Source organism: Stenella coeruleoalba (genome assembly GCF_951394435.1).
Source record: "Stenella coeruleoalba genome assembly, chromosome: 2".
NCBI classification, from domain to species: domain Eukaryota; kingdom Metazoa; phylum Chordata; class Mammalia; order Artiodactyla; family Delphinidae; genus Stenella; species Stenella coeruleoalba.
The window spans coordinates 116,892,486-116,911,515 of NC_137147.1; the positions used below are offsets into that span (position 1 = coordinate 116,892,486).

Genomic DNA, 19,030 nt, shown 5'->3' on the forward strand with positions numbered 1-19,030 from the left:
AAATATGCAAGAGAGTAGATCATAAAAGTCCTCATCACAAGGGAAAAAAAGTTGTAGCTATTTATGGTGATGGATGGTAACTAGACATTGTGGTGATCATTCTGCAATGTATACAAATATCTCATCATGTTTTATGCATCTGAAACGAATATGACGTTCTATACCTCAATTAAAAAACGTTAAGCATAATTTCAATACTATTTTTATTATGCCTAAACCCCCCCCCCCAGTAATTCCTTACTATTTTTATAATGTACAGTGAGTGTTTACGTTTTCCTGGTTGTCCTAGACACACACACACACACACACACACACACACACACACACACACACACACACACACACATTTTGCTTGTTTGCATTGGGATCTAAGTAAGCTCCATACATGATGATTGGTTGATGTATCTCTTAAGTTTATTTTAAGTCATTTTCCCCTCTGTCCTTCTAAATTTTTGAGTGAAGAAACTGGGTTTATGTTCCATAAATTTTTTTCACAGCCTGGATTTTGCTCATTCCAGCTCCATGGCATCATTTAATATTTTCCTGAGAACACATTGTTTCCTTTACATTCACAGATAAGTGTAGAAGGTTGGTTAGACCCAGAATCCGTGTATTTCACAGAAGGCAGTCTATCATAGAAGGTTGTCTTCTTGTGATATTAGCAAATGTTGATGAGCATTGCCTAGATCATTAATTCATTAGGGATTACAAAGTGGTAATATTCAACTTTTGTTACTCCTTTGTTTATTAGGTGGAATACTTCTGTAAAAAGAAACTTCCCCACATCAATGAGGAACAGTTCATATAGGAAAGACAGAATAAATGCATGGTTCTTTCTGATTTTCGAATTTAAAATTTTTCATCTATTTACTGTTTTTTTAAATTGAAATACAGTTGTCCCTTGGTAACTACAGGGGTTTGGTTCCAGGGAGCCCCCTGGCCCTCCGCTCGGATACCAAAATCTATGGATCCTTAAGTTCCTTACATAAAATGGCAAAGTATAGTTGGCTCTCTGTATTTGCAGGTGTGGAACCTGTGGATGCGGATGGCTGACTGTACATTTGACATATAATGTTGTACAGTTTAAGGTGTGTAGCATGTTAATCTGATGCATTCATATATTTTAATCTGATGGCCATTGTGATAATTAGCCCCTCTATCACATTACATGATGATCCCTTCTTTTTAGTGGTTGGGATTGTTAAATCTAGTCTCTTAGCAAGGTTGATGATTATATAATACATTGTTGTTGTCTGTATTCACTGTACTGTGCATTAGATCTCTAGGGATTATTTACTACCCATTCCAGGTTTGTACCCTTAAACATCTGTCCTATCCCCCACTCCCCGCCCCCTGGTAACCACTATTTTACTTTCAGTTTGGCTGTTTTAGATTCCACATATACATGATATCATACGTTACTTGTCTATCTCTGTCTGACTTATCTCACACAACATAGTGTGTTCAAGGTTCATCCATGTTGAATTTTTGACGTTTTCAAAAGAAAAAATGGATTATCTATCTTCCTTCAAAGGTTTGACCAATGAGACTTATTGGTACGATTTCAATATTTTTGTATGATTATTGATTCATCAATAAACATATTTATTTCTGTTTTATTCTGTTGCAGTTATTATCTATACTCATGGTCTAATGGTCCCAGTTTTAGCCAGTGGGAACTTGTTCAAGTTCTTTTGACAAAATCCAAGTTGTAGTTGATAGCTTCTTTGCTTTCTGGAATGACAAAATGCTCAGATTCGTCTCGTTCATTTCCTGCCCCAGAACTAGAGTCAGCCAAAAAGCTTCACATCCTGTTTCATTGGAAAATGATATTTGGAGGTCACAGACGGCACTGGGGGTGCTCTTTGCAATTGCAGTGGACATCATTCACTGGTCTTTAAAGTGGACAGAGTTAGGAAATTTGTTTGTTTTTAAAGATAAAAATACATCATGAGTTTTGTCCAGTTAAATAGTACTACAGAAATTTTATTTGACCTTAATGAACTTATACCCATGCCAAAAATTCGACTTCTCAAGTGCACCAGCCTAATTCACACTACACACACAGTCTTAAAATAATGGTGCCAGGATTACCACTAGCAAGATGAAGAACAAAAACAGGTTAAGGTTTTTTAAAATAGTATATTTTTTTTTTGTTTTTAAAGGTATATCCCACTAGAAATGGTAAGAGGCTTAAAGCACTTGAGATGGTTTTTCTTCTCTTTGGTTAGGTACTGACTGGATACAATTGTTTATTTACTTCATTTTAGTGGTTTTTTTTTTTTTTTAGAGATTGGTTTGTTTAATTTTGTTCATGATTATTTATAAGATTTATAGAGTTCCGAAGGCAAAACTGCCATGCCTGCTATGTTCAGAGATATCTGGCTTCTATCCTTGTCTCCCCCATTCTAGTCCCTCTTTTCCTTAGGTAAGAATTACTTTTATATTTAAAAATCTTAATGTTTATCTTTCCTTTATTTTTTAATTTTTAAAATATAAGCAGATGTTAACTTTTCTTATTGCCTCCTTGTGCAAGTGGTAGCATGCTGTATGCATTTTTCTATACCTTACTTTTTTCACTTAGTGATGGGAATCGGCTGTGCTGGAGAGCACTCCATAGTAGTTTATAGAGACAGTCCTTTCTTTTTACAACTAAATAGTGGATCTGTAGCATAGTTTATTCAACTAGTCTCCTAGTGATGGACATTTGGATAGTTTCAAATACTTTTATAAATAGTGCTACGGTGAGAATCCTTGAGAATTCCTCTTTGAGATGGATTCCTAAAAGTGTGATTGCTAAAAGTGTAAAGAAATTTCACTACTCAGAAAAAAAGCAGTTCTAATATTTTCAAACTGGGATATAAAACATACTCGTTATGAACACTGTATTATGTAAAATACCCTTTTACAACAGTTTAAATGGATATGTAGCTTCTATCTTTTTTTTTTTTTAAACATTTATTTACGTATTTATTTGGCTGTGCCGGGTCTTAGTTGCGGCATGAGGGATCTTTTAGTTGCAGCATGTGGGATCTTTTAGATGTGGCACGCAGGCTCTTAGTTGAGGCATGCAAGATCTAGTTCCCTCACCAGGGGTGGAACCCAGCCCGCCTGCATTGGGAGCGTGGAGTCTTAACTGCTGGACCACCAGGGAAGTCCCTGTAGCTTCTATCTTTGGTATATCTAATTTATTTAACTGATTTTCTAATTAGAGACAGCTTAATTTCCACTTTTATACTACAATAAAGACTGCTTCAGTGACAGTCATTGTTTATATAAAATACATATATGTAATATATGTTCTATGAATATATATATTTTGTTGCTATTATTTTCTTTTAATATTCCTGTGTTCATCCAGGTTGAAATAGCCAATAGAATGATTAATGGTCTGAATCTGACTGGAGATGTGTGAGGGTTCCTGGTTAGGTGGCAGGAGATATAAAATAAAGCATCCCTCCCTGCCTTTTTAACGCCCCCACCCACCGCCTCCCACCCTCAGTAACACTATTTCCTTTTATAATCTGCTGGTATCCCCAACTCTCTTTCTTTGAATCTAATAATATCATTATTATCTTAATTTGCAGATGGATTCTGACTAGAAATTACAAGGCTCTTGCCAAAGGAACAAGAGGCAGCACATCTGGTTTCCTTAATATTGTGATGGAACTGAAAAAGTGCTGCAACCACTGTTATCTCATTAAACCTCCCGAAGAAAACGAAAGGGAAAATGGACAGGAGATTCTTCTGGTGTGTGCTTACCTTGTTTGTAATTGCTTTCTTAAAGACACTTTAGTTTCTATAGATGCTTTTTATCAAAATGCTCCCTTTCCTCCTCGGTAATTTCAAGGAGCATCAAAAGAAGCTTTAAAAACAGGTGAGAAAAGTCAAATAGCTAGGAAAAATCTGGAAAGTATATTGTCACAGATACTAGGTAAAGGGCATTTTAGGAATTGCTTGTCAGCTAGATTGCAGAAGTCTTCCAAAAGCTTAAAGATGATTTTAAAAATATGAACTCTTATTAGAGAGGAAGGGCAGATTGAAGTATGCTTTTGAACATGATGATTAGAATGTCTTTTCAATCTTCAGTCCTTGATCAGGAGCAGTGGGAAGCTGATTCTATTAGATAAACTGTTGACAAGACTTCGAGAAAGAGGGAACAGAGTCCTTATCTTCTCTCAGATGGTGAGAATGTTGGATATCCTGGCTGAGTACCTGACTATTAAGCACTATCCTTTCCAGGTGAGGATGCTTGGTACTTGGGGTCTCTCCCTTCCTCCTTTCCTCCCTCCCTCCCTCTAGGTTGTATGCTTTGCTTGGTAAATTATCCTAAAGGAGAAAACAAGAGTTTTCTTGTTTCAAACAAATTGAGATAAAGGTTCCAGGCGGGTCTTAATTTTTACTTCCATGCCTTTAGGCTACCCTGTAATGAACAAGATCATGGGAGATTATTCTTTTTTGGTGGGTGAGGGATGGGGATAGAAGTGTTGTTAGATGGTATCTTACATCTCTGAGCCTGTGGTAAAAGTAGCGAGGAAGGAAGTGTGAACCTGATGACAGAAGCCCAAATCCTAAGAAAGAAAGAAAAAGAGAGGTGACAGTGTTTTATATTTCACCCCAAAGGAAGCTGACCCTGGCCGTGAGGCTGGGGAACTCAGGAGAACAGTATACTTGAAACCTTGCTCGTCCCTGAATATACTTTGCAGAATTATAATTTTGGGTTTTTGTCTTCATTCATTAATCTCTTGTAAGATGAGAAAAATAAGGGGGAAAAAGTTTCTTCAGCATAATATTTTTCTACGTGTTAGACAATGGGAAACTTATCTCTGATTTATTTATGGATGTGTGCAATTTACCTTGACTTTTGGCCTAATATTTTTATAATGCCTTGATTTTTTTAAAAAATTAATTTTATTTTTGGCTGTGTTGGGTCTTTGTTGCTGCACGCAGGCTTTCTCTAGTTGCGCCGAGCGGGGGCTACTCTTCGTTGCGGTGCGTAGGTCTCTCATTGCAGTGGCTTCTCTTGTTGCGGAGCACAGGCTCTAGGTGCACAGGCTTCAGTAGTTGTGGCACATGGGCTCAGTAGTTGTGGCCTGTGGGCTCTAGAGTGCAGGCTCAATAGTTGTGGCACACGGGCTTAGTTGCTCTGCAGCATGTGGGATCTTTATGGACCAGGGCTCGAACCCGTGTCCCCTGCGTTGGCAGGTGGATTCTTAACCACTGTGCCACCAGGGAAGCCCTGCCTTGCATTAAATAAACTTTTTCTTTAATTTTGGATGGACTCATGCAGTTATGCTGATACTGAAGATACTTGAAGGCAGTGATTCTCTCTAAGAAGGCCAAGCTTTAAAACTCAGTAACAGGTTTTCTTTCAGCATACCCTGAAAGGCGTTGTTATATCCACAACACTTTGTGTGGTCTTTCAGCAGTTGTCTTAGAATATAGTTAAATACCGTGGTTGTTACCAAAAATAGCACAGTACAGAGAGTCAGTGATCTCTCAGTACATCTGACCCCTGGGAGCTTTCAGGTCTAGCTCATCATTTGGGTATCAAGTAAAATAAGAATATGTTACTTTTCTCTCTAGGGAATGAGTAGTCTGGTGTCTACTCAGGTTATCATGCCTAATGTCTTCTCTTAGAATATTGAAAAGAGGGCATTTGGGTTTTCTCATTTCAAATACTGGTTGTGAACCTGCCATTTAGACTTATCTTTGGGTCAAGGCTCTCAGTAGAGTTGGTAGTCAGAAAGAAGAAAGGGGGTTCCCATGTGTGATTCTACCTGTGATCAGGTGGCTCTGGGTTTGGTGGACAGAGCGCTGAGCTGTAGGTCCTTCCACAGACTCCACCCCTCCCCTGTCACTGATCACTGGTCAGCTGACATCTGCCCGGTCAGTTTTGCCTTCGGTAAAATGAGGTAGTTTATCTCAAGTGGTGATTAAGGGGAAGTAATGTGAAAATGATTTTAAAGAGTCCGAAATGCTTTATATATAGCATACAAGTAGGAATTCTTCAGTATTTACATATCATATGGTTTCTCTATGGTGACATTGTTTTGGACCTAGAATTGACATATAGTCTAATGTAAGAATTGTATGTGCTAGTAAATGCCAGAGGCTCTCTTGAAGATACATTTTGGCTGTTTGAACACTTTGCTCTGATTTTAGAGTGTAATTTTCAGAAAAGCTGGGATACATGACTCACTTAATTTTAACATTTTCAATATTATGGGAAAATGTTTTCCAAACAAAATTATGTAAATAATTTTTTGGTTTATGGAGCACTTAATAACAGGGCAACTTTTAGCCATGTAGCTAAGGAGCACCATTTTCCTGCAGGAGCTAATTATGAGGTGACCAGTGGTACTATTTCCTAATCTCTTTGGTACGCACAGATGTAGAAGCAGACAAAGCCTCTAAGCACAGCTTGGGTTGCCACCTTTCTCCTTATGTCCTGGTGGCCATTCTGATCCTTGGATAAACCTAGATGGCCCTTAGAATCAGAAGCTTCTGACCTTGAGTTTGTAACCGGAGAGCTTGGGGCAAAGTTGGGTGTGCTGCTGAAGCACAGCCCCTGGACAGCACTTTGCCAGTGTGTTCCGGTTATTTTTACTCAGTGGGTGTTGGAGTGATGAAGGTTACAAGTCTGGTGTTCTATTTTGAGTGTAGCTGATCTTCCTACCTTATGATTTTCTTATGGTTTATTTTTACAGCGTCTGGATGGTTCCATCAAGGGAGAAATCCGAAAACAGGCACTGGACCACTTCAATGCAGATGGGTCTGAGGTATAGCATGCATGGCTTTGTTATTTGGGCAGCTTGGGCTCTGTATCAAGGGGAAAGCCTTTCTAGCTTAATGTATTCTGTTTCAGAAACATTTCACAGTGCAGCTCTCCTACCTGATAAGGGAAGGAGAAATCACTAAAGATGCCTCTTAATTTTGTTGTTTGTCAATCCAGAAAAGCATACGCATGCTTGTTTATCTCCCCTGGTCTGGATTAATGACAGAGTAGTTCCGGTATCAACTGAGGGTTCTCTGCTGGCTTTCAGATGCCAAATTTCTGGGCCTAGAAGAACCGCAAGGCGAGGGTTGGGGAGGGCTGGCTGGTAGGATTAATTTTGACATGTATGTTACATCAGAAGGTTCTGATCTATACTTTTTTTGCTGACTTGAGTCTTAAAAAGTATGTTTGCTATGTCTCAGATTTGTTGGACCCCGGCAGGATGTGGCTTAATTCCCTTGCTTGAGCTAATAGCAACATTGGTTAATCTGTTAAGTATCCAACTTGAATTTGGCATTATAAAGTATTTTGTTTTTAAGGTACATGTGGAAGAGTACTTAGGACAAGTTAGAAACCGTGGTAACCTTGTAATTTGTGCATATCAAACTGTTAAATACCACGGGATGTGAGAGAAGAGGCGAAAAGAAGTTTAGTGTAAGTAAGGCTATAGTGGTGTGAGGAGTTAAGAAAGCTGTGGTGAGGGCCAGAGGTAGAACTAGAAGTGTTTTGGAGAGAACGTTAGAGCTTCTGAAGTCTGGGCCCCTATTCTCTATAAATAGACCAGGCTTAACTTTCTGCTTTCTCAAGAGCTTTGAACACTCTTAATGTCTGTCTTTCAGTCCAGAATGGTATGACTCCTGCCCCTTGAATAGCACATAAGCCTAGTTAGACTATGGTATTCTGCCTATTTCTCCAGCCTAAAATTTTAGTTCTCCTTGAGGAATTTTGGGCACTAATCTCTTCAGAACCAAGGCTCTGAATGGTCAAGGAGAAGAGGAATGTAATTACTAAAAACACTGATAACCATCTAATTCCATCTTCCTCTCTCTCCTCCCTATTTTCTCAACTGTAAAAGCACCACGATGCCCTACTTCATAATCCTGCTGTGACGACTAAGTGCCATGCTCCACACACAGCACTGAGCGCAGGGCCTGGTACACAACAAGCACCCCATCAGTGTTACCTGTTTCTCTTCTTCAGTATTTGTTGAGATTGGTTTTGTGGTCCCTACTATTAGTTTAAAACACAGTGTGAGTTGAATGTTTCATATCGCCCTTTCTCAAGAAAAAGCTAAAGTGGCTTTCTTCATAGTTCTGTTGATTCCCCTGTCCGATGGCTAGATATAGAATAGAGATTCCTTACCATTTTCTGCAACTCTGAGTTTTCTTTTAATTAATTTAAAAAATTACTTTATTACTGGGGGAAAGTAATATAAACACATTTAGAAATTTTGGAAGATGGTGAAGAGTACAAAGAAGAAATACTATACAAAGAAGAAAACTTCCATCCCAGAGAAGGCTTGCTATTCACATTATTTGGGTGCATTTCCATTCATCCTGGAAGAAACCCTTTGTTTCTTTCTATGTTTGCCCAATTGGGATCATGCTGCATATAGTTTTGTGCTCGCCTTTCATTCAAAATTCTACTCTGAGCATTTTCCCGTGTCATTAAATATTTTAAAAAACTAATTTCTAATATTTTCTCATGCCTGTTCCATCATTTATTTGACCATTTTATTGTTCTCAGATGTTTAGCTAGGATATGAGCATATAAAAAAGATTTTTGATACATTTTGCTAAATCACTCTTTCCAAACAATTTATATTCATAATGTTTATGTATGAATATTTCCATTTTACCATTTGATAATAGGCACAAATATCTTAATATAATTCATATTGTCTTTGATAAAGAGTGACATTGAAAATATTTCTTATGATCATTCAGACCCCAGATTTCATTTAAGTTTTAGGTGTCTCATTCTCAAGTGTTTACCTGCAGGCTTCTCTTCAGAGTGTGGTGTTGCTTGGTATCTCCACCAAGGCTCACAGACTATGCTTCAACCCCCCTGTTAATCAGTTCTTTATTGGAATTGTTTAAAGCTCTTGTGAGACAGCTCTCTCCATTTTTATTTCTACGGCATAATGTTGGTGAATGTGACTGTTATTTAGAATGTGGAGACCTTTTCATTGCATCTGTGTATATGTGTTAAATACACCCATTTATCAAAATGTAACTCAGAACTACCAGTTTTTGAGTGCCATTTCCAATGCCAGAAAGGTGTCAGTCTTTGATACATGACCAAATTCCCTGGAAATAGAAATGTTTGGCTTTGGTTTTCTCTGGCTCAGAGTTTATTCTCTGCCTCCTGCCCATTTTTTTTCTGAGCACTCAGATGCAGGCTGGTGTACTGTTCCTGCCCAGTCTCTATTATCATTGCTATGGCAACTGGAATATGTCAGTGCCTGGGTCTTTCCCACACACTGCTGTTCGGCCACACCTGCTCTGGTTTTCTTTGTGCATGTTCTGTGGTGATTGAGGATCCTGTGCTGTCCAGTGGTTCAGTCATGTGATCTCTTAGTACAGTGTTTCTGTATTCCTCACCAGCCTAACAAATGAATGGACATTTACCCAATAAAGTCTCCTTGCTCATACTGACTGCCTTACATGGCATAATCCACCTTTACCCAGGAAATAAGTATCTAAGCAACTTGCTGAAACGATCCTCATGATAATTAAGTTTGTCTGGTTTCTGTTAACTGCTTGTATACTAGTTTTAGCCAGGAGAGAACACCAATTCTTTTGCTCCTGTTGCCTTATCAGATTCTACTTTACTCCTTAGTTCATTGCACTGACTCTTACCTCTTAATCAAATGAAAATTCACTCTGCCATCAAGTCCCTGACATTCTTGTAGCCTCCATAAAGTTTGTCCATCATATCTCACTTTTCTTCACACCTGCAGGGGTTTCCAGGTATAAGGGCTTATTGGACTGTGAAACTGTTTCTGAGAAGGCCACTGCATAAAGTAGTATATTGCATTGTGTACAGGACTTCTGTTTCCTGCTCTCGACAAGGGCTGGTGGCCTGGGAATCAATTTGGCTTCAGCGGACACAGTTGTCATCTTTGATTCTGACTGGAACCCCCAGAACGACTTGCAGGCACAAGCCCGAGCCCACAGAATTGGTCAGAAGAAGCAGGTCAGTGGAGAGGGGCCTCTAGATATGGCTTGGAGGGGAGGGGGCAGGGGAGGTTATTCAGCCCTTTCAGGATGTTTGTAAAATGCTTTTTTTTTTTTTTTCCTGTTTTGTCTTCATTTCCCCAAGGGTAGATGTCTGTTTGTTAATTAGTACAGAGAAGCTGTCTTTGGGGCTGAGATGAGCTTATAGATATGAAACTATTCTCTTTTGCTGTTTGAAAAGTATATCACCAATAACTTTCTGGCTTACTCAAAGATATATGATGAATAGACTTAGAATTGAAATTTTCCATCTATTTTATTACGGAAAAGTTGTTAAAATATTCTAACATTGTTCAAGATGGTCTACTTTTATTACACACGAACAGTATTAGCTCTGTGGTATGTTGGAAACGTACACACTTGTTTCCTTCGTAGATGAATTTCAAAGTCTGCTCTAGTACTGGGTACCTCTTTAAGTTTCATATGTGGCCAAAGATTCAGTTTCAATGAGACAGATCATTCTTTAGCAGCATTTTTATTGTTAGAACAAGGCTATAATAATTCCTTAGGGGCTATTTTATTTAAGAATGTAACGTGCTGCAAATAGTAAAAATATTGCATGTACAATACTTAAGTTGTCTGCTTGGATGGATGGCTTACAAGTGATATGCCATAGCAGAGAACAAATATTTTTTTATTTTCCCCCTTGGTTTTAGGCAGAGGTAACTTTTTTGTATGTGTGATCAGGCATAAGCATAACATTTCCTTTTCCTACAGGTAAATATTTACCGCTTGGTTACAAAGGGGACCGTGGAGGAAGAGATCATAGAACGGGCCAAAAAGAAGATGGTATTGGACCATCTGGTGATTCAGCGCATGGATACCACTGGCCGGACAGTTCTGGAAAACAACTCTGGAAGGTCCAAGTAAGTGCCAGAAAGATGGGAGAGGTAGCAGAGTCAATTTTATGTCAACATTTGGTATAATTCATTTTTCTAATAGGATGCTTTACAACAGACATTAATCTATTAATTACCTGGAAAAGGCCAAGCCAAAATTGCAAGAAGATGGCATTTTCATTTTATTTTGCTCCCCCTGTTTCTCCTTCTTCTTCGGGTTCTTTTTTTTTTTTCCATATCAGCTCTTTTCTTATGTGCCCTCTCTCTTTCTTTCCTGCCCTCCTCTCTTGCCTTTTGCTTTTGGCTCTGCCTGTGACATATGACACAGCAGCAGCAGTGGCAGCTGTGTGCTCCCCATTGGGCTTTCATCCTGGCACAGTGTTGCCTTGGACTTTTCAGCAGTGAGAACGCACCAGATTGAATTGGTATCTATTTCTTGGTAAAAAAGTTTGTGTGGAGATTATCTTTCCTATTGAAAACAGAAGGCTATAAAAGGAAAGTAGTTAAGTTTTAGTTGGCTTTATTTGGAAACACAACTATTTCTCTTAGAGAGTTTACATTTTGACCAAATTGTTGAGTATCTTCTGAGGCAGTCCTGCAACTTATGTTACAGGTGAGATCAAATGAGCCCTTCCTAATTAGATGATGATAATTTTCCATTAAAGAGGAAACTAGGCAGAAAAAGCTTGTTCTTTTAGTTTGGACCAGAGATGAGGAGTTTGAAAATTCATGGTGAATGATAGCTTTCTGAGTCAAAGGACAAAGAGAGAACTCCCTTCTCTCATGTTGCTAATTATCTTTCTTGCTTAACCATGTAACAGATGAATCAACAGGAAAATAATTGATTTCTTAATCTTTTGTTAGGTTAGGTTTACCACTGCAGACTCATCCTGTGGATTAAAAAACATGAAATATTTGTGAGATCATTTTTCTTGTGGCAGAATTTATATCTTCACCAGTAATTTGACCTCTTTATGAAGAATAGATATTTAGAACTCCATAGAGGTTATCTGACATTCCTAAAAGATTACAACTACATTTTATTTCTGCAGTTCAAATCCTTTTAATAAAGAAGAGCTGACAGCGATTTTGAAATTTGGAGCGGAGGATCTCTTCAAAGAACTCGAAGGGGAGGAATCAGAGCCTCAGGTAGTCAACAATAAGGGAAAAAAATTTCTTGATAAGTATCATCTGTGAGAGTCTGAAATTTTCTGGAAGCGATTCTGAGTCTGAGGCTTTTATAAGGAAATAGTAGTTCATCTGTGAGAGTCTGAAATTTTCTGGAAGCGATTCTGAGTCTGAGGCTTTTATAAGGAAATAGTAGTTACTTGCAGAACATAGTTTCTCTTTTTTTCTTACAGGGCTAAAAGCTCTTACTAAATTGACTAGGAAAGAATGAGAAAAGCATTTGAGGATTTTGTCTTTGGTCTTTTTTATTCCAATTTTATTTCTCATAATTTCTGAAGTTTCATCTTATCATTTGTATAAATAGTAGTTTGAAACATTAGATGTAAAGGACATGAAACTGAGAGTGTGAAAGAAAATGGAATATCAGAGAAGAGAGTCGGTTTATTTGCACCAGTCATTTTCAGTAAATGCTTACCACTGCTTGCCTTTTTACCATGTTGGTGTTGCTCCTGTTCTTTTAGGAAATGGATATAGATGAAATTTTGCGCTTGGCTGAAACCAGAGAGAATGAAGTCTCAACAAGTGCAACAGATGAGCTTCTGTCACAATTTAAGGTATGAAAATCATTGTCTGAGAAAGTCTTTGGCATTGATTCATGAACCAAAAATAAGTAATGCCTGTCAGTACTTTCTGGGTGCAAGGGACTCTGCTTTTCTATTTACCGAAGTTGACTCATACCCCTCAAAATCATTCTCTAGAGTTCCAAGTATGACGTGGGTATAGACCACATAGTCCTCCCCATAGGGGTCACCACTGAAGCGGTCCATCCTGCCCAGATTCAGTGGGTAGAGGAAAAGAAGTCGCTGTGACAAGGGCTGAGAATAAGCTGTCAGTGGGATAGGTGGAGAACTTGGTAGTGTGGAGCTCTGGGAGGGGTGGAGAGGTTGTGGGAGAGACATTAATAGAATCATAAGAAAGAGAGGTCAAAGGTATGAAAATCGAAGGTGACAGTTGGGAAGCTCTTGACTTGGTGGGATTTTTTTTTTAAGGACAGTTGTGGGGTAGTTAGTGGTATTTGATAGAAAATTAAGTGAGATCAGGACTAAATGCAGGACTAAATCACCTGATGAGTAGGAGATGACAGCATTGAGTATAGACATTATTAAAAAGCTTAGTGAAGAGAACAGTGAAAGTAATTTATGAGGATAGAAGGATCAAGCAAGGCAAAGTTTTTTAAAGGTGTTACCACGTTTCTAGGTTGAGGAAAGAAATTGAGAATAGGGAAATACTGAAGGTTCTAAGGAAAGAAGGAATATTTGGTTGCACATTGCCCAGGAGGAGACTGGAACAGATATAATCAAAAGCACAGATGGAGGAACTGGCCTTTGAAAGAAAAAGGAAAGTATACACTTCAGGAAATAGAGGGGAGAGAAGATGTAGGAGTTCCAACTGGTGACCTTAATTACCAGTAAATTAAGTGAGGTGTTAGCTGAGAAGTGGAAAAGATTTGGGATAGTCCCATCCAGGGGCCAGGAGTTGCCAGGAGGAACTTGGTTTAGGGTGTAGAGCTGAATTTAGAAGATGGGGCTTCACATTAGAGCCAGTCAGCAGGATCATATGACTTGCTCCAGAAATACTTGAGGTCAGAGAAGTTGAATCAGTTGGCCATCCCAAGGTGGGAGAATTGGCTTGGGAGGCATCGAAGAGTCATTAAAGTGGCAAAAGTTTCCCAGATTCCAGTGAGAACGTGGTTGAATGGATTCATCATGGTTTGGTTCCATGCGTGTTAGAGAAGCAGGGAAGACCTGGAGGTTACATTGATGGTTATGTGTGGTAGACCCGTAAGGGCTGAGGAAGAAGTGTTTGAAAGGAAGCATTATTTTGTGATGAAGTCCAAGGTTGGCCACAGGTAGAAGTTGTCTTAGTGGAAGAAAAAGGAAGGAGTTGAGTGGATCACAGAGCTCTAGGATCAGAGTTAATGTGTCTGTGGATGCAGAGGATGGAGGTGAATTGTTAGTGTTTCAACTGGATTTCACTTCTATGGCTACTGCTTCCTTCTTAAACAGATGTAATCTTCATGATGGTGTCCTGGTCTAAATATATTAAATATTTGATATGAAATAAATGGAATATTCTTCCAGGTTTGTTTCAGTTTTTTGCATTTTGTGTTCTTGTTTTTATTCCTAAGACTAATATGCAGTTTTGAGCATATGAAATTCTTACAGACATTTAGCTTCTATACTTCTGATAAAAATGAATAAGGTAACCAATAGCTACTGCTTTGAGTTATGGGTTGTTTCAAATGAGCTCTATTCAGTAGCGATTTATAATGTATAGGACTGTAAGTTTGTAATGGATTAGTATTAGGTTTTCAAATGTTATAATCTAAATAAATCTAAAATTTCTAATTAGTACATTAGAAAGTATGTATGATTTAACAGCAAATCTTTCAATAAAACTTATAAGGCAGTTTGTAGCTTTATATCTTTCCCTGTTTTTCTGTAAAATTTCTGATGAACTTTAGGATTTGGCAAGTAGATTTTGTTGAGGGGGGCGATAAGGGAGAGATGAGTAGAAAATTGATTATTTGATTATGTAATATCACAGGAGTCCTATTATCATTCATAGCATGTTAAATTAAAAACAGTGCTTGAGTTGGTGTGTTAGTAGATGGTGTTTGGGAAATAGGGAAATGTCAGACAATGGGTTGTCCATTTGTTTTAAGGTTGCCAACTTCGCAACAATGGAGGATGAAGAAGAACTAGAAGAGCGTCCTCACAAGGACTGGGATGAGATCATTCCAGAGGAGCAAAGGAAGAAAGTAGAGGAGGAAGAGCGGCAGAAAGAGCTGGAAGAAATTTATATGTTGCCTCGAATTCGGAGTTCCACTAAAAAGGTGAACAAGTAACATGAAAGATATGGAAGTATTGATACTTCTTATTTTGTTCACCTTATGTTGTTGTCCGGATGTGTGGAGGGTTCCAGGGTAGAGTTATAGGAAACCTAGCAGAGGGAAATGGAAAAATGCACAAGGCTCACGTGCATACCTATGAGCCATTTGATCTTTGCAGATTGGCTCTTTGTGAGATGGCTGGACAGGATTTGAGTTTGACAGAAGTTTACATTTTGCCCTTGAGATTAGAACCAGTAAGTCTAAGAGTTTGGTTCTAATTGGCAAGGCCTTTGCCTTTCAGAGTCAAACCTCTTTTCACCTTTAAGTGTTTGTTTATAGCACTTGGCATAAATACTTAGTAAGAGATTATATAAAGGTGCTTCAGTTTACAAAGCTCTATCATAGGCACTATCTAATTTGATTTTTGCAACAACATTTAAGTAGATAGACTGTTTTATTACCCAGTTGTTGGAGATAACAGACTCAGGTTTGTCTGAGATCCTAGTAAATCAGTATTAGCTAATAGTAGCTATCATTGAGTATTCCCTGTATGTCAGGCATAAGTTAATGCTTTTCCACTTACTGACTCATTTAATTCGTATGAAAACCCTGTATTATAGGTGCTATTGTCCCCATTTTACAAATGGAAAACAAAGGCATGAAGAAGTAAAGTAATTTGCCCAAGGAAGTAAGCATGAAGCCACAATCCAAATATTTTTATTCCAGTTTACTTAATGACATTACAGTATGTCTCTGGCAGAATGACTGTCCCAAGCAGGTCTTCTTTCATCACATGCCATCTGCCTCCTTCTTTCTTAAAGGGAAATTGACTTGCATGATACGATGGGAAGTTCTGAGTATTAAGGAGTTAAGATGGGCTGGTCTTAGTCCTTGGATCTTTTGGACCTGGCACTTGCTACAATGTGACTTTGCCTTTTCAGGCTCAGGCAAATGACAGTGACTCTGATACTGAGTCTAAGAGGCAGGCCCAGAGATCCTCTGCCTCTGAGAGTGAGACAGATGACTCTGATGACGACAAGAAGCCCAAGCGCAGAGGGCGCCCCCGAAGTGTGCGGAAGGACCTCGTGGAGGGATTCACTGATGCCGAGATCCGGAGGTTAGTGGGGGCTCTGCTCTCCTTCCCCCTCACATTTGGAAGGACATGCTGTAAGCCTCAGATTGATGGATCCCTGACATTGATGACAGGGAGGTCAGAGGAAGGCAAGGGGGACTGAGTCATGCTCCAAGGCCCCAGGATGATTCTCCCTTCTCCAAGGTTTTCCTCAGTTGAGCTCTTTCTTTTTGTTTACTTCTTGTTCTGGGTTCTGAACATTTCACAAAGAAAGTCCAGCCAAGAGGAAAGAGGCTGTTGGAGGTAAACTTGGGCTGAAACTTTCTTTTTTGTTTTTATTGAAGAATATGAATAAATACATACATACATATGTATCAATGTGTATAAAAGAAATGGTATAAATATAAAAAATTAAAGTAGTACAGATAACCCCAGTTTACTTTCCATCAGTGTTAGTGCTGGTATCAGTTTGGTTTATTGGTATATACAACATACTGTTCTGCAGCTTCTTGTCACTTATAACCAATTTTAGGCATCTTTCTATGTCAGTACTTACTACACATTTGTTGGTGTCTGATTCACACCCCTTTTCCCTCCAGAAAAATCTAAAATTATTGCTTCCAAACCACTTTTCCCCTAGCTGCCATGTTATTTTTTTAAAAAGCTGAAGAAAATAGAAAATATGAAAATGATTAACTTTATGATCTAACCCAAATTTTAGCTGTTATCAAATAGTCCTTTTAGGTCAGTATTTGATATCACAGGGTCTTTGTTTCCCACTAAATGTTATACCTGTTCTTTTATTCTTTCTTTGTTTAATTTATTACGGAAAAATGTAAATGTATACAAACATTGATAGAATATTAGCACACCCCCTCCCCGGGTATTATTTTAACCATTATGAGTTTGTAGTCAATCTTGTGTGTGTGCCATATTTCTATTTTCCCCTACCCTCAGTGTTATTTTGAGAAGGATGTATATTCTGCTGCAGTTAAGTGGAGTGTCCTATAGATGTGTTTTAAGTCTATTTGGTTTACTATTGTTCAGATCTTCCATTTCCTTATTGATCTTCTGCCTGATCTATCCATTATTGGAAATGGAGTATTGAAGGCACTATTATTGCTGTATTGTTTATTTCTCCCTTCTGTTCTGTCAGTTTCTGCTTCATATGTTTTGGGCCTCTGCTGTTAGGTGTGTATGCTTTATAATCTGTTGTCTTGATGAATTGACCGTTTTCTCATTATAAAATGTCCTTCTTTGTCTCTAGTAACAATTTATGTCTTAAAGTTTATAACTTGGTTAGATATTAGTGTAGACACTCCAACTCTCTTTTGGTATTGTATGTGCAGTATCTTTTTCCTTTTTTATTTCAATCTATTTGTGTCTTTGAATCTAGCTTGCAACTCTTGTATGTAGTATATAGTTAGATGTTTTTCAAAAATCCATTCTATTGATCTCTTCCTTTTGATTGAAGTCTTTAAACCATTTACATTTAATGCAGTTACTTATAAGATAGAATTTATGTCTGCATTTTGCTGTTCATTTTTTATGTCTTGGGTCTTCTTTGTTCCTTTATTCCCCCATTACTGCCTTCTTTTATATTACATATTTTTTAGTATACTATTTTAATTCTCTTGTTTCTTTTATATTTTAAAAGTTATTTTCTTAGTGGTTTCCCTGGAGATCATAATTTTTTTAAAAAATAAATTTATTTATTTATTTATTTTTTGCTATGTTTGGTCTTGGTTTCTGTGCGAGGGCTTTCTCCAGTTGCGGCGAGCGGGGGCCACTCTTCATTGCAGTGCGCGGGCCTCTCACTGTCGTGGGCTCTCTTGTTGAGGAGCACAGGCTCCAGACGCACAGGCTCAGTAGTTGTGGCTCACGGGCCTAGTTGCTCTGCGGCATGTGGGATCTTCCCAGACCAGGGCTCGGACCCGTGTCCCCTGCATTAGCAGGCAGATTCTCAACCACTGCGCCACCAGGGAAGCCCCATGGAGATTATAATTTAATGTTTTAACTTAGAACAGTTTAGTTTGGACTAATACCACCTTAATTTCAGTGGTATTCTAAAACTTTACTCCAGTTTAGGTACGTTTCTTCCCCCTCTTTTGTGCTTTTATTGTCACACAGATTATATCTTTATAAGGCCACCAACACAGTTATATAATTATCGCCTTATGCAGTTGATAGTTAAAATCATTTAGGAGAAGAAAAGAGTTACTGACAAAAATACATATACACTGTCTTTTTATCTACTTACTCAGGTATCCTCCTGAGGCTCTTATTTATTCATGTGGATTTGAGTTATTGTTTCATGTCTTCTCATTTCTGCCCAGAGTACTTTCTTTAGTATTTCTTTCAGGGCAGGTCTGCTAGCAACAAATTCTGTCTTTTTATTTATCTAGGAATGTCTTAATTTCTCCTGTGTTTGTTTTTTTTTTTGCGGTATGCGGGCCTCTCACTGTGTGGCCTCTCCCGCTGCGGAGCACAGGCTCCGGACGCACAGGTTCAGCGGCCATGGCTCACGGGCCCAGCTGCTCCGCGGCATGTGGGATCTTCCCGGCCCGGGGCACGAACCCGTGTCCCCTGCATTGGCAGGCGGACTCTCAACCACTGCGCCACCAGGGAAGCCCTCTCCTGTGTTTTTGAAGGCTAGTCTTTATTCTTTTTCTGTCTTTCACATTGGATAATCTCAGTTGACCTATCTTTTTTTTTTTTTCTCTTGTTGTTGTTGTTTTTTTAAATTTATTTTTGGCTGTGTTGTGTCTTCGTTGCAGCAAGCAAGGGCTACTCTTTTTTTTTTTAATTAATTAATTTATCTTTGGCTGTGTTGGGTCTTCGTTTCTGTGCGAGGGCTTTCTTTAGTTGCGGCGAGCAGGGGCCACTCTTCATCGCAGTGCACAGGCCTTTCACTGTCGCAGCCTCTCTTGTTTTGGAGCACAGGCTCCAGACGCGCAGGCTCAGTAGTTGTGGCTCACGGGCCCAGTTGCTCCACGGCATGTGGGATCTTCCCAGACCAGGGCTCAAACCCATGTCCCCTGCATTGGCAGGCAGGTTCTCAACCACTGTGCCACCAGGGAA

At 38.8% G+C, this 19,030-nt stretch overlaps 1 protein-coding gene across 7 annotated transcripts in view; it reads left to right on the top strand.

The window, feature by feature from the left end:
* Positions 1-19,030, top strand: part of CHD2 (chromodomain helicase DNA binding protein 2) — a 124,466-nt gene that overhangs the window by 64,276 nt on the left and 41,160 nt on the right. For all 7 annotated transcript variants that reach the window (XM_079910696.1, XM_079910695.1, XM_079910697.1 and 4 more), the window contains 9 exons: positions 3,588-3,750; positions 4,090-4,242; positions 6,711-6,782; positions 9,827-9,976; positions 10,735-10,883; positions 11,909-12,005; positions 12,506-12,598; positions 14,710-14,880; positions 15,819-15,994. In XM_079910696.1, the coding sequence (XP_079766822.1) occupies positions 3,588-3,750; positions 4,090-4,242; positions 6,711-6,782; positions 9,827-9,976; positions 10,735-10,883; positions 11,909-12,005; positions 12,506-12,598; positions 14,710-14,880; positions 15,819-15,994 (1,224 nt within the window). The remainder of the gene's footprint in view (positions 1-3,587; positions 3,751-4,089; positions 4,243-6,710; positions 6,783-9,826; positions 9,977-10,734; positions 10,884-11,908; positions 12,006-12,505; positions 12,599-14,709; positions 14,881-15,818; positions 15,995-19,030) is intronic.